The sequence below is a fragment of the Bidens hawaiensis genome, unplaced genomic scaffold (assembly GCF_021521415.1).
Source record: "Bidens hawaiensis isolate Kalapana, Puna unplaced genomic scaffold, B.hawaiensis_p1.1 tig00007515_1, whole genome shotgun sequence".
NCBI lineage: Eukaryota > Viridiplantae > Streptophyta > Magnoliopsida > Asterales > Asteraceae > Bidens > Bidens hawaiensis.
Genome location: NW_027491526.1, coordinates 465,752 through 479,655, shown reverse-complemented (window position 1 = coordinate 479,655; position 13,904 = coordinate 465,752). Strand labels below are relative to the sequence as shown.

Here is a 13,904-nt window from a genome sequence, read left to right as displayed (position 1 = left end):
ATCTGAATGCTAGTGTTGGTTTAATGGTTTAGTAGTTTACCCCAACTTTATTTTAAGTCACTTTTAACATTATGTGCTTTACATAATTACTCGATGCATTAAACCTGTTTATCATTAACAATAAGCTCAAGGAACTTATAGATTGATCAGTCAAGTAAAGATTACTAAACCTTTACTTAGTTTTATCATCTACAATAACATTGTAGATGATAAAGTTATTGTAGATGATAAAACTAAGTAAAGGTTTCAAAGTGTGTACCAAAAGGTTATATGTATATCACACTTTTACACATCATACTAGTGTTATCTTTAATTAAAAAGACTGACTATAACCAGGGCGTGAGTAATAATATTGGTTTCAAGGAGTACACTGTCCCTCTCTTCCTAGGTGTGAAATTGGGTTCAAATGCGAGTACCGGAAGTTGGAGTGGGTTGAAGGTTGGTGTGAGGGTGGATGGAAAAAAAGTGTCAAATTTGGTCCTAGCTTACTGCCCCTAAGTTTGATCATTCCTCACAAAACTATCATAATAAGTGGATGAAGTTAGAAGGTTTGTAGTTAATTGCCACGGATATGCAAGACCAGGGACGGCAATCACAAGTCTTAAAACTATTGCATTGTTACTTTGTCTCATGATATAACAATACAATGTGACAACTCATGGGGTGAATGTGTATTTTTTTTCCAACTGTGAACGTTTATAAACAACCAACACCAACCAAACAACAAAAACACCAACAACAAGCAACCTCCACAACCCGGAGAGAAGCTACGATAGCCTAAAAAAAAAGAACACAAATTACATGAATTCAAAATCGCACCAATTCGACCAATTTATGGGGTGAATGTGTTAATAAAAAACAAGCGTTTTTGTTTATTTTGACAATATTTTAATAAAATAATTTATTTTGAAAAAAGTAAATACACTTGAAAGGTAATAGAAGAATTATATATCACATGAATAAAAATAATGAAAAAAGACGCGTCAGCTTTGTTGTAAGCCACCTAAAAGTTGATTTTTCACTCTCTTTTTTACTATATATCTGTTGTCATGTGTTGCCTTACTTTACTGTAAAATCTAGATTTTGATTTTCTCTGTTTTTCTCCTACTAAATTGCAATGTTAATGATTTTTCTTTAATTTGGTAAATATTATATGATACGTTATTTAAAATATATATTTCTAAAATAGGTATTTATTTAACATGTGTGATAGCAAGTAATAATTCCAATTATAATTACCATTGACCAATTGGTTTTCTATGGTAGCTCCATGACTCTCTATATGAGACGTTAGTGGATTCGAGTCTCTTTTATGATAAATGTCATACACAAGCCGAAGGTTTACTACAGTAAATCTTCAAGTGACGGACTAAATAACCATGTGTTCACGTTGACTTAAAACAAAATTCTTATTATAAGTAGATATCTTTATACATTTCAAATACTATGTTTTCAAGATAAGCCACATAGTCAACATGGTACATGTTTTGTCCCAAATTGAGAAGATGTGATTGGCTACAACATGTCACAACCATCTCTCATTGGCACGTGCCACTCAAAAACACACCTTGTTTGAATACTTTTTATTTATTGTGCTATCACTACTTGTACCTTAGAGTACATACTTACTTATATATATAATAATAATATCATCCTCATCAAATCGTTATTATCAAACAAACAAACCACAAGGGTTTACTCATTTCATTTGCTGCTGCTTCTTCTTCTTCAAGTTAATCAATCAATGGCTCAAGCTGTGGAAGACTGGTACAAACAGATGCCGATTATCACTCGATCCTACCTCACGGCAGCTGTCGTAACCACCATCGGTTGTTCGCTCGAGGTATTCACGTTAATTAATTGGTTGCATGATGAATTGGTGGTTAGTGAGCTGGATTGCTTGTTGATTTATGTGTGGATTTGGTTATTAAGTGATAAAAATGTTTAATTTTGGGTTGATTGAATATGATTAATGTTTTAGGGTTTAAATGTTTAGAATAATTTGGGGGTTTCTGCATTGGTGGTACAAGACACAGGATTTGTGAAATTAAAGTGTTTAATTGTAATATTGTATGTTTGATTTCATAATTGGATTTAAAACTAAATTCTAATAAAAAAAAGTTTATTAAAAAAATAACTATGATGGAAACTGAACTTACGGTTTGGTTTTGGTTTTGCATGCAATGAAAACCGAACATAACTGAAATTATAGATTTTCATTTTAATATTCTATTTTTATTTTTTTTTAAAGCAAATACAATTTCTTTTCATGGTAGAAACATAGATATTACATCAACATAGCAGGTATTCTATTTGAAGTATTTTATTCGAATTTAATAAATTTGTAACTGAAATATTTTAGCTCTAATGTATAATAATCAATAAGTTATTAATTAACAAAATGATTTAGGCACCAATGGGGTTGGTGGCCCGTTGACAAAGACAAAGCCTTTGAAAACACCAAGGTTGCGAGGTTTTGGGTTCGGGTCCCACAAACAATAGAAATTTACCTTCCAAAAAAAATGATTTAGCCAAAATTCAGTATTTTGGATCAAAATTTTCAAGTTCAAATGGCAAAACCGAAGGCTGAAAAACTGAAACCAAACGGAAGAATCGTAATATTGTATGCCTGATTTCACAATTCGATGAAAAACTAAATTGTTTATTAAAATAAAGATACTATGAAGGGGGTATGGGCGTGCGTGAAACCGAAAAAAACTGATAAGAAAACGGAAAAAATCGAAGCAAATAAAAACCGACGCTTTGGTTTTCTGTTTCTGCGAAAGGGAAAACCGAATTTATGGTTGATTTGGTTTTGGTTTTGCATGTAATAGAAATTAGAAACTGAAAATCAAACTTAACCAAATTTATAGATTTTCATTATTATTATTTATTTTAAGTAATTTATAAGAGTTTAATAAATTTGCAATGTGGATATTTTAGTTCAAATGTAATATAATCGATTAGTTTTTAATTAACAAAACGATTTAGGCCCAAATTCTTTATTTTGGCTTAAATGGCGAAACTGAAAAAACTGAAACCAAACGGTTTTTAAAAATTCAAAAACCAAGTTTCGGTTTTTGGTTCAGTTTTAGACCAAAACTGACCCGAACTGAACCGTGCACACCACTAGAAGGGGGTGACGTTTACAAGTTGAGTATAGATTGTTCTTCATGGAGGCAAAACTAATAGAATTCAAGGTTTCTATGCTGATATTAATTAAAGTTTAAAGTAGTTACAGTATAATATAGTAAGTGAAAACTATATGTTCAACCATCTATGAGTAAATATGTTATGTGTGACATTTTAGGTAAATACGGAAACAGAAGTATAAAACTTGAAATTTTGTAACTTTGTGCAGATCATTTCCCCGAAGCACTTGTACTTGAATCCGATGCTTGTTGTTGAGAAATATCAAATCTGGCGGCTGGTCACCAATTTCCTTTATTTCCGGAAGATGGGTAAGCATTCTTGCACATGTTTCAACCGGTTTTGGTTTTTGTTGTCATAGAAACAAGGACCCAACGTGCTTTTGTGTATGTTCTATTCTTATAAATGAGAAACCGTATATTCATGAAGAAAGTCCCTAACATGATAACTTATTTGTTTACAGATTTGAACTTCCTGTTTCACATGTTCTTTCTCTCTCGATACTGCAAGCTCCTAGAAGAAAATTCCTTCCGGGGAAGGACAGCGGATTTCTTTTACATGCTCTTATTTGGCGCAACTGTCTTAACCACTTCTGTAATCGTTGGAGGAATGATACCTTATCTTTCAGAATCTTTTGCTAATATTTTCTTTCTTAGCAATTCACTAACTTTTATGATGGTAAGTATTCTGCATATACTTTATATTTATCTTCAAGTATTATAGACTATAGAGCTACTTGAATTTAATGCTCTTCATTTTCTGTTTTTGTTTGCTTCACAGGTTTATGTATGGTGCAAACAAAATCCATTAATACATATGAGCTTCTTGGGCATCTTTACTTTTACAGCAGGATACTTACCATGGGTGAGTCTTAACTCTTAACTAATCTTGCCAATACATGTACCTATAATTTCTAAATATGCTTTTTGAGATTAACTCATTAACTTAATCTTGTTATCCACTTGCAGGTTTTATTGGGATTCTCTGTTCTTGTTGGTGCTAGTGTTTGGGTGGATCTACTTGTAAGTCATAAACAAATATTACTTAATGTTTGTTAAGAATACAACATGAAAAGCAATTTATTTGTTGGAAAATACAGGGAATGATAGCGGGCCACGCCTACTATTTTCTAGAAGAAGTTTATCCGAAAATGACTGGACGTCGACCCCTAAAAACCCCGTCATTTATCCAAGCCCTGTTTGCTGATGAACCCGTTGTAGTAGCCCGACCAGCCGAAGTAAGATTTGCAGCCGCAGGAGTTGATGAAATCAGACAATGATAATATTTTTGGTTGAAATGCATATAATCTGATGATGTTTTGTAAAAAAATATGTTTCAGAATTTAGTATAATAAAGCATTTGGGTACTTCTTGCTCATAAATGTCACAACTTTGATATAAAGAAAGATTTTGCTATTTATTGAAGACACTTGAAACAATAATAGCCAAAATTAAGGTTCATCAAATCAAGCAATACAATGGTGGCCAAATGACAATTTAGGTTCTTGAAGAAATTGATCAAAAAGATTTCTCCGATCCAAGTTGCAACTTGTAATGACAATTGAAATATTGCTACCATTATTCTACATCGAACTAGCAACATATATTTGAGTCACCTCAAATCCAATAACAATAAACACTGAATTGACCGTTGAAAGTCAAAGTCAATGGTAACCAGCATACTGCATAGACGCAGGCGGCTACTAACGAATAGGGTGGTACTGAGCTGATACTCTCTTGGGAGGCAGCTTTCGAAGAATGTAGAGCACAAGAGCCGAGGGCAGAATCTCAACCAGCTGTTCAAGGGCAAAAAGGGAAATATTATTAAGACGGGTCAACAAAGAAACATGAAAACTGTCAAATTTAAGCGAACCAAACTTAAGAATAGTTAATATAAGTACCATGTAGAAAATAAAGTTCAAAACCGGATGATCAAGTACGTCCAATGAAGCTTGTGAATCAACAGCAGATACAACATCCTGCATTTTAAAAAAAATCGAGTTCAAATAAACAAAAAATCACAGACAGACAACAATCTTTATAACTAATATGCACACACTTGTCAATCCAAAGAGTATACTATTGTCATACAAGAAATAGGATCTTACCACAAAGCCTCTTACAAGAAAACAGGTAAAGCATATTCCCGTCACAGATCCGACCTATAATAAGTAAATCAGAATCAGTTTTTCTCTACTTATTTTACCATGTATAATCAAAGAATTAACATGTTTATGACAAGCATGCTAAGCACCAACCTCGTGAAGTTTCTTCTGTCTGCCCTTAGATTCGATAGGAAATCGTCTCAACATGATAAATAACCTAAAAGCATTATATATACACATTTACAAACTTGAAATAATCCGAAATTATTTAGTAGCATAAAGCCATAACGTATTACAAATACTCGATAAAATCACCAAAACGTTTTACAAGTCTCACCTTCCTCCATAAAGCAGGAAGCCTACCGCAGCCATAAGTGATATAACTGAAGGATAAACATAAAATAAGAACATTTCAGTAAAATAAAGAAGGGGTATTTTGGTCATTTAACAAATAGTAAAAAAAAGTTAACCTGCAACAAATATCTTTCCGATGAGTTGCACCAAACTGCTATCATCCAACCATAGATAAAGCCAAAGACAACCCTAATGCAAACAACTTGTGTTAAATACATATAAAGATCAAAACAACACTCAGGTAACAGTTGACTTATTGACCATAAGGGATCACAAACAGCTTACTTGTATTAAATAAACCCCTGCATTAACCGACACATAAATAATCCTGAGATTACCCGTCGGTAAATTCTTAGCCTTGTGATATATCTCAGCCCAAAATAGGACTAGAAGAGTATACGTCGAGAAAAACAGCAGGCCCGGTATTTCCAATAGCATCCAAATGAAAACCTAATAACAAAATTTGACTGAGACTTCAAATTTGTTTTCTTATCTATAAACTCATTACTAATTAAAAAAACATATGAAAGTGAAATACTCGCCTTTGGATGCAAATTGAACACTTGTAAGTGGAACCCAAATACAACCGCACGAACTGCAAAAAAACAAGTGAGTAATATATATTATACGTGCCACTATGAATCGTTAAACACAAAACAGTTCATAGACAGTTTAGTGTTCTACCTCCATTCACAATGAAATTCATGAGGTGGAAAACCTTTTGCGTTGTCCAACCGTACTCGGGCACTCTTAGCTGAATCCTAATTAACTGAATCTGCAATCATGTAGAGCAGTAGCACATATTCAAAACAAACAATCATGCCGAGTCCAACGAGTCACGCATAGTAATGTTATGACTCCAAGATCTATCAATGTAGTTTTCAAAAGATTGAGTTTTACAATTCAAAAACGGCTTGCGGCGCAACTTGTTGCTCGTTTGCCTTCTGTCTTGATGTAAACATTATATATTGTTATGAAACTAATGGGATTATATTATAAGAAATCATCCATCTTTTTCCTATTCCGAGCCTGGGGTCTCACCGGAAGCAGCCTCTCTATTCCTAGGGGTTAGAGGTAAGGCTGTCTACATCTTACCCTCCTTAGACCCTACCATAGCTTTCTATTGGTGGGATTTACTGAGTACGATGACGACGATGATGATGATCCATCTTTTTATTGATAAAATGATTAACTCCAAAAAGGCGAAACTTGGCACACAATATTCACAAAAAACATGCACAAATCAATATTCCTATATAATTCTAATCCCTTAAATCCTTAAAAACATCAATCATTTCAACAATTTCTTAAAATTTAACTCTTCCAACAAACACCCTATTGTTTAATAAACCTAATCTATCAAAAGCTAAAAAAAAATGGAGGTAAAACTACACAAATACACAAAATTAACAAACTTTATCACTGGGTTTGATGTATATTATCTGGGTGAATAAGCTTACAAGAGCAATGGCCGAAACGACGCCGTACAAGGCACAAAGAGTGAAAAAGATTCCATCTTGCCAGTTTCTTGATTCATTAATCTCATCCCACCAATCAGCCGATACCCAGAAATCAATCATCTTTATCGAAGACAACGGAAAACCCAGCTGGAATCTCGTCATATCTTGATCAAATTCAACCCACAATCACAAATCTGTTGATTGATCGATCGCACAGGCAAATCTTGATCAAGAATTGTAATAAAAATGGGTGCTTTAGAGATGCAAGAAAGAGTACATATTGGGGCAAAAGGTGAAGTTGATTTGTTGATTAATAATAAGTGAAAGAAAGAAAGAAAGAAAGAAAGAAGATTATAGAAGGAAAGAGTTTGTTCACTCTGTAATAATATTATTATTATTAATCTTGAATAATAATAATAATAATAATAAAGAGTTAAAGACAAGCTTTATGGTGATTATAAAGTGATCATTAATATTGTTCTAAAGTTTTGTAATTTTCAGGTTAAGTTTTTCAAAACAAAGATTGGTTTTAATTTTGTAATGAAATCTATAAATGTAAAAGTTTTTATAATTTTATCTCATATATAAAGTAACATATCCTGATTTATTTAGAAAAATCTAGCAAAGGATGATATTGTTTTGCTATAAAGAAAGAACTTAATCATGTAAAATTAAATACAATTGACTGGTTTGATTTTTTTGGCTTAATAGTTTATCCTAGTTTAAAGTTTAAATTGGACGCGCTCGCGCAGGTACAAGCGTAGGCCTGTAGCGCGCCCTTCAATCAGGAAGAAGTGCTTTTTTTGGCGAAGCGAGAAAGCACAGTTGCGCGCCTCTCCATAACCCCTCTATACTCTAGAGGTATTAGTACCAAGCTGGAAGCTTGCTGTGTAATTTCATAAAGAAAGGTGTATGAACCTCAGCGAGTCCGGGTTTCATTTCAAACTAGCCTCCTAGACTGAACCTACCTTCTTAATAGGTTATAACTATCAATAAAGTAGGAATGACAAAGACACGTAACTGATCATTTACAATTTTTTATTATCATATGTACTAGTATTTTTATTTATTTATTTATTTTTGGAGCATGTGGTTACTGGTTAGACTTCGACCACACACAATGAGATTTTTGAAGATCCATGAACGCTTATGTAACGATTACGGAAGAGGATGTACAGATCGCCCCATCGTGTGGCTATGTCTTTGGTGGCTTGGGGACGGAAGGTCAAAAAAACACGAAGGTGGGTCCTATTAGAATTTTCTATTTGATCGTGTGTTTTTTTTTTACTTTTTTTTTCATTTTTAAAAATTAATCGAAGTACACTTACGAGTTTATATTTATATACAACCGGGTTTGTAAAAGTATATAAATGTATGCGGTTATTAAACTTATATAATGAATTTATTAACTTATAGCAAACTAAGTTGTGCTTGAAGTATATAAAAATTGAGTTATGTACTTATGTTAAAACTTTAAATAGAATTTGACTACCTTTTCATAACTTTCTTGACCATTCTACAAGATTTTGATAATTAAATTTTAATATTTTTATTATTGTACTATCTGAACGCACGTTGGTATAAACAAATATAAAAGATGATAATTATATCGCACGTTTGTAAGGAAGATGATAATTTGCATTTTGCAATATATCATGTGACCATGCACGTTTACGGGCGTTTGTAAGTATTTATAATAATCAAGGATAAACACTTATCATTAAAATGTTATATATAGCTGGTTGGTTGCTCTAGCCGTAGAAAATGATAATCGGCATATGATGATTCTAATAAGTGATCAACAACTCGAGGCTATGATAGCAAATCTTTAAACGCGTTATGGTTTTCGTGTATGTTGGCGAAGAGATACGATGAGGTGAAGCGTGTTTATCTCGAGTTTCCGGTTAAGTATAATATGAAAATTAATCTTGATAGCTGTGATCAAGGCGTTTTGTGAGTCGGGTGTGTCCAGTATGGGTGCAAACAAGCCGAGCCCGAGCTTGATTAGGCTTGAGCTTGGCTCGTTTTGAGCTATATTTTCAAAGCTCGAGTTCGGCTCGTTTACTATTTATTAATTATTTTTATATATATTTATAATTATTTTTACATATTTTTTTCAGTTATAATTTTATGTAAAATAATATTTATTATTTAGTTATTTTTATGTATTTTTTCACAACGTTATATATATTAATTAATAATTATTAAATATACATTTTAAACAATTATATAAACGACAGACTCATTTAGGCTTGCAAGCCGGTTCGAGCACGATAAGTGAAGCTCAAGCTCGGACTCGGGCTCGTTATTTAAACAAGCTTACTTTTAGGCTTGGCTCACATTCAAGCTCGATTTAGCTCGGCTCAATCGAGCTTTTAACGAGTCGATCTCAAGTAGCTCGCTAGCAGCTCGGCTCGTTTGCACCCAAGTATCCGGCTCGTGTTATTCGGTGATTGATGAGATGGTTTGAAAGGGTTGTAATTATGTTAGAACATGCATGGTGGCAAAGTAGTCAAAAGATCAAAACTTTGATGGAGGTTGTAAACATGGAAATGAGAGTTAAGTATTATCATATATGGTGAAGATTAAGAAATATGCAATTAAGCACAAATGTAGCAAATGGTCTTGTTGACTTTAAAAGGCAGTAGTGTTGTGATTCATGCCAAAAAGTTGTTGGGAGACCTTGACATTTATAATGGACTCCTGGCTTGGTTATTATTATTTCTCACTACCAACCTTCTGCTTCATTTATTGATGAAATATACACACTGATGATTTAAGGTGTGGGTGAAGTGATAACACATTGAGAAATGTATACAAATTATTTAAGTATCAAAGGGGCATTTGTCTCAATGATATTTGGTGATGCAATAGCCAATAGGTGTTCTTTTATTTTAAAGGTCGAGTTTTTAAATCATCATCATCCTACTTGTTAGATGGAATATTTAAGAGTTGAATATTAGCTGTTATAAAAAAAATGTTATCTAATTATTCTAATGAAAGAAAATAACTGGAGATACATGTCACTTGTAGATTTATTCATTGCCTAAATTTCATCCCAAAACTATTCTATTTTTAATGAAAACGTATTTATGTCAGGTAATAAAACATATCAATTCAATCCTTAATCAAATAATTAATTACCTAAATTATAGGGATTAAATCAAAACATATCAATTCATCCCTTAATCAAATAATTAATTGCCTAAATTATAGGGATTAAATCAAAACATATCAATTCATCCCTTAATCAAATAATTAATTATCTTATGTGCGAGTAATTATGTCAATATAATCAAAATATTTAACTCTTTAATGAAATCAGATATACCTTTTTTCTATTAAATCAACTTATATATACTTTTGAATGTAGGAGATGAACATGGTAAAATTCAATAAATGATATTTATAGGTCTAAGATGATAAATACAAGAAGAAATTATGATTAAATAACAATTTCATTCTCATATATTCATTCAACGTACCTCCATGTGTTTATGAAGTTTTCATCTATCTCTTTCAAAACTAAAATACAAAAATGTGTTTTATTCAAAATTGTAATACAAAAATGTGTTTTATTCACATATTGCCTACACAGAACCAACAATCTGTGTAGACAATATATAATACTACCTACACGGTACATGTATAAACCATAATAAAATAAACTCTTTAACATTTTAATACATAAACAATGATTATATAATTGACGCATCTAACGAATTATGAATGAAAATCTCAGTATATAATCAAAATGATATTTGATAATACGTTTGATTAAAAAAAATTAAATAAAAAAAAATGATTGGTAACTTTGAGTTAACTACTAATAAATACATATTAAATAACATTAATTACTCATCTTGATTTTAAAATCAAGAGATTAAACTACCATTTTCATTAAAATCCTAGTCAATTAATTTCTTGCTAGTTATAAATTTGTCATTTTCTGTTTTGAAGCATTGATTATACTTAAGATCTATTTCTGTATTTCTCACATTAATATCAGTTATCGTCAGAACCTCCCCTATATATACATGCTTATATAACAAATAACCATATTCGATATATAATATCATACAAAATGGTAATATACTTAATAAAATTCTATATATAAGGCTATATAACAAATATCTAGTATACTGTACTACATTCGATATATAATATCATACGAAATGGTAATCTAATTCTATATACGCTTATATAACAAGCATCTAATTTACTATATTTGATACATAACATCATGCTAGATGGTAATCTAATTCTATATATGGTATATATATGTGCTATATATGAATATATCTCCAGCAAACCAAACAGACTGTCCACTTTGTCCATCTTTCCTCCGGTGAAACCAAGTAAGTTGTTTTCAAAGAAAGTTATGTTTATGTTTTATTTTGTTTTGTTGATTTTTATTGTGTGGTTTTGTTTTGATGTAAAAAAACATTTGGTTGATGAAGATTCAACTAATAATTTATTAACTTACTTACTATATAAGAGTCTGATCATCGAATGATTAAATCGGAGGTTGTGGCTCTTCATTTTCAGATTTTTAGTTGTGATTAGTTCGCAAAATTGGTAATTAGTTGGTGGTCAAGGTAGGGTGTCACGGTTTAGTTAGGATTGGTTTTGGGCTAAAACCGCAACAAAAATCCAAAATTTGTTTTTGGATTTTTGAAATTGCTCAGTTTTGGTTTTCAGATTTGTTATTTTGTTTTTTTTTACCTTGAAAATTTGGTCGGAAAAAAATAATTAGCCCAAAATAGTCTCAATCATTTTGTTAATAAATAAATAATTGATTATTATAAATTTGAGCTAAAATATTTTAGTTAAAGATTAATTATATTATTAAGAATTAGCTATAATAAAAAGTAAAAAATGAAAATCTAGAAACCCGGTTTGGTTCAGTTTTTAGAAAAACATAAAACCAAATGGTCGGTTCTTGTTTCGAGTTGGATTTCTGGTTTTGAAAGGTTTTTCGGTTTCATGCACACCCCTGAGCTGTGGCCAAAATTGATGAGATTTAATATCTACAATGACTGCCAATTTGTATAAATTTAATGATAATTCTAATTCTAGAATATGTTAACTACCATTGTCAACATATGAGGCCAGGACCATGCCTTAGTTAGATATATATTGCAACATGATTTACAAATGAATAGCAAGAACACTATATATATGCTAGAGATAGATACTAAAGAGATCACTACATTTTCAGGTCTCAAATGGCTTCAACATTCACCTCCAATGATGAAAACTCATTGTTCAACTTCGTCGTTAAAGACGGTAACGGTGTCAAAGGTCTGGTGGACTCAGGCCTAACCGAGGTACCTAGCCATTACATCCAACCACCCCAGCATCGAATCAACAAGGAACTCGCAGCCGAGTCACTTGCAAACATAACCATTGACCTATCTGAGCTAGATGGTCCCAACCATGACCAAGTGGCCAAGGCCATTACCCATGCTGCTGAAACCCTTGGGTTCTTCCAGGTGGTGAACCATGGTGTGCCATTGGAGCTCCTTGACTCGCTTAAAGCTGCGGCTCACAAGTTTTTCGCTCAACCGGCTGAAAAGAAGGCGGTGTACCTTAAGGGGGTTAGCCCTAGTCCCATGGTCAAGTATGGGACTAGCTTTGTGCCTGAGAAAGAAAAGGCTTTGGAGTGGAAAGACTATGTTAGCATGACATACACAAATGATGATGATGCTCTTGATTTTTGGCCTAGTGAATGCAAGTAAGAATCTTAAACTATTTACTTATTTTTGAATATTAAATATCACCAACGCATTTTAGACGCAGTCACTATGGATCAAGAACTCAAAGGCTAATTGTGATTGAGTGGGATAGTACTAGGATGGTGACTTCTTAGGCAGTTTTCACTCGGACAACAAAAAACAAATTTGTTAGCTCATTCCGGACAAAACAAACAATATAGTTTGGTATGAGATGCCGAATGTTACTTGTATTTTCTATAATAATACTTTTATCCATCATTTTGTAGGGATGTTGCGCTCGAGTACTTAAAGACAGCAACAGAGATGGTGAAAAAACTGCTACAAACACTCATTGGGAATCTTGGAGTAAAAGTCGACGACTCAAGGCTCGAAGAACTTGTAGGTTTTAGGATGGTCAACATGAACTTCTACCCAACTTGTCCAAACCCCGAGCTAACCGTTGGCGTGGGTCGTCACTCGGATATGGGCACACTAACCGTGCTCCTACAAGACGGCATTGGTGGATTATATGTGAAGAAAGGTGAAAATGCATCACCAGAAGACGAAGAGTGGATTGAGATTCCACCCATCGACGGTGCCTTGGTCATCAACGTTGGTGATACTCTACAGGTTATATTAAAATTTTTAAAAACTGATCGAGCCCCCTTTGGTTAAGCGCACCATCTCGTAAATATTATTAATTCTTGGCGTGTTTTTGTCAGATTTTAAGCAATGGGAGGTACAAAAGTGCGGAACACAGAGTGCGAACCACAAGCACCGAGTCAAGGGTCTCAGTCCCAATATTCAATGCCCCAACGCCTGTCGTGAAAATTGGACCGTTGGCTGAGCTAGTGGCTCGTGACGGGGTGGCTCGATATAGAGAAGTTATATTCCAAGAGTACATGAACAATTTCTTTGCAAATTCTCATGATGGAAAGAAGTCCCTTGATTTTGCTTCTACTTGATGAGATCAAAATGGAGTTTCTTGTGTGTGATAAAAGACTTTATGCCAAATAAAACATGTTGTTTTCTTTAAACTTTTCTATTACTTTATATGAACTCAACCATTTTTGTAATACTTATTTTGTCAGCATACATGTTAATACTTAATATGTATGT

The 13,904-nt window shown here is 32.8% G+C and overlaps 3 protein-coding genes across 3 annotated transcripts; 2 read left to right on the top strand and 1 right to left on the bottom strand.

Annotated features, from left to right (window-relative positions):
* The first annotated feature begins 1,645 nt into the window (after window positions 1-1,645).
* LOC143635489 (derlin-2.2-like) lies at window positions 1,646-4,553 on the top strand. The gene is made up of 6 exons (XM_077103313.1): window positions 1,646-1,843; window positions 3,362-3,461; window positions 3,614-3,828; window positions 3,931-4,014; window positions 4,119-4,172; window positions 4,250-4,553. Exons 1-6 carry the CDS (start codon window positions 1,745-1,747, stop codon window positions 4,427-4,429), a joined length of 732 nt encoding a protein of 243 aa, XP_076959428.1. The 5' UTR covers window positions 1,646-1,744; the 3' UTR covers window positions 4,430-4,553.
* A 47-nt stretch (window positions 4,554-4,600) lies between these two features.
* Window positions 4,601-7,465, bottom strand: LOC143635487 (tobamovirus multiplication protein 1-like). The gene is made up of 10 exons (XM_077103312.1): window positions 7,069-7,465; window positions 6,293-6,383; window positions 6,151-6,203; window positions 5,894-6,058; window positions 5,725-5,797; window positions 5,592-5,637; window positions 5,408-5,471; window positions 5,258-5,311; window positions 5,051-5,128; window positions 4,601-4,945 (listed from the first exon to the last, which is right to left on the bottom strand). The coding sequence occupies exons 1-10, from the start codon at window positions 7,228-7,230 to the stop codon at window positions 4,853-4,855; spliced, it is 879 nt and encodes a 292-aa protein (XP_076959427.1). The 5' UTR covers window positions 7,231-7,465; the 3' UTR covers window positions 4,601-4,852.
* Window positions 7,466-12,287: 4,822 nt separating this feature from the next.
* LOC143635432 (scopoletin 8-hydroxylase-like) lies at window positions 12,288-13,899 on the top strand. The gene is made up of 3 exons (XM_077103270.1): window positions 12,288-12,805; window positions 13,073-13,415; window positions 13,508-13,899. The coding sequence occupies exons 1-3, from the start codon at window positions 12,297-12,299 to the stop codon at window positions 13,748-13,750; spliced, it is 1,095 nt and encodes a 364-aa protein (XP_076959385.1). The 5' UTR covers window positions 12,288-12,296; the 3' UTR covers window positions 13,751-13,899.
* Window positions 13,900-13,904: the final 5 nt, after the last annotated feature.

Excerpts from the sequence above, each read along its gene's own strand:
- LOC143635489 (XM_077103313.1), top strand. The coding sequence starts at position 1,745 with ATGGCTCAAGCTGTGGAAGACTGGTACAAACAGATGCCGATTATCACT. Across the intron at positions 4,015-4,118 it reads CAGCAGGATACTTACCATGG|GTTTTATTGGGATTCTCTGT; the intron begins GTGAGTCTTAAC and ends ATCCACTTGCAG. Across the intron at positions 4,173-4,249 it reads GTGTTTGGGTGGATCTACTT|GGAATGATAGCGGGCCACGC; the intron begins GTAAGTCATAAA and ends TGGAAAATACAG.
- LOC143635487 (XM_077103312.1), bottom strand. The coding sequence starts at position 7,230 with ATGACGAGATTCCAGCTGGGTTTTCCGTTGTCTTCGATAAAGATGATT. Across the intron at positions 6,059-6,150 it reads TGTTCAATTTGCATCCAAAG|GTTTTCATTTGGATGCTATT; the intron begins GCGAGTATTTCA and ends TTTTGTTATTAG. Across the intron at positions 4,946-5,050 it reads TGAACTTTATTTTCTACATG|CTGGTTGAGATTCTGCCCTC; the intron begins GTACTTATATTA and ends GCCCTTGAACAG.
- LOC143635432 (XM_077103270.1), top strand. The coding sequence starts at position 12,297 with ATGGCTTCAACATTCACCTCCAATGATGAAAACTCATTGTTCAACTTC. Across the intron at positions 12,806-13,072 it reads TTTTGGCCTAGTGAATGCAA|GGATGTTGCGCTCGAGTACT; the intron begins GTAAGAATCTTA and ends ATCATTTTGTAG. Across the intron at positions 13,416-13,507 it reads ACGTTGGTGATACTCTACAG|ATTTTAAGCAATGGGAGGTA; the intron begins GTTATATTAAAA and ends TGTTTTTGTCAG.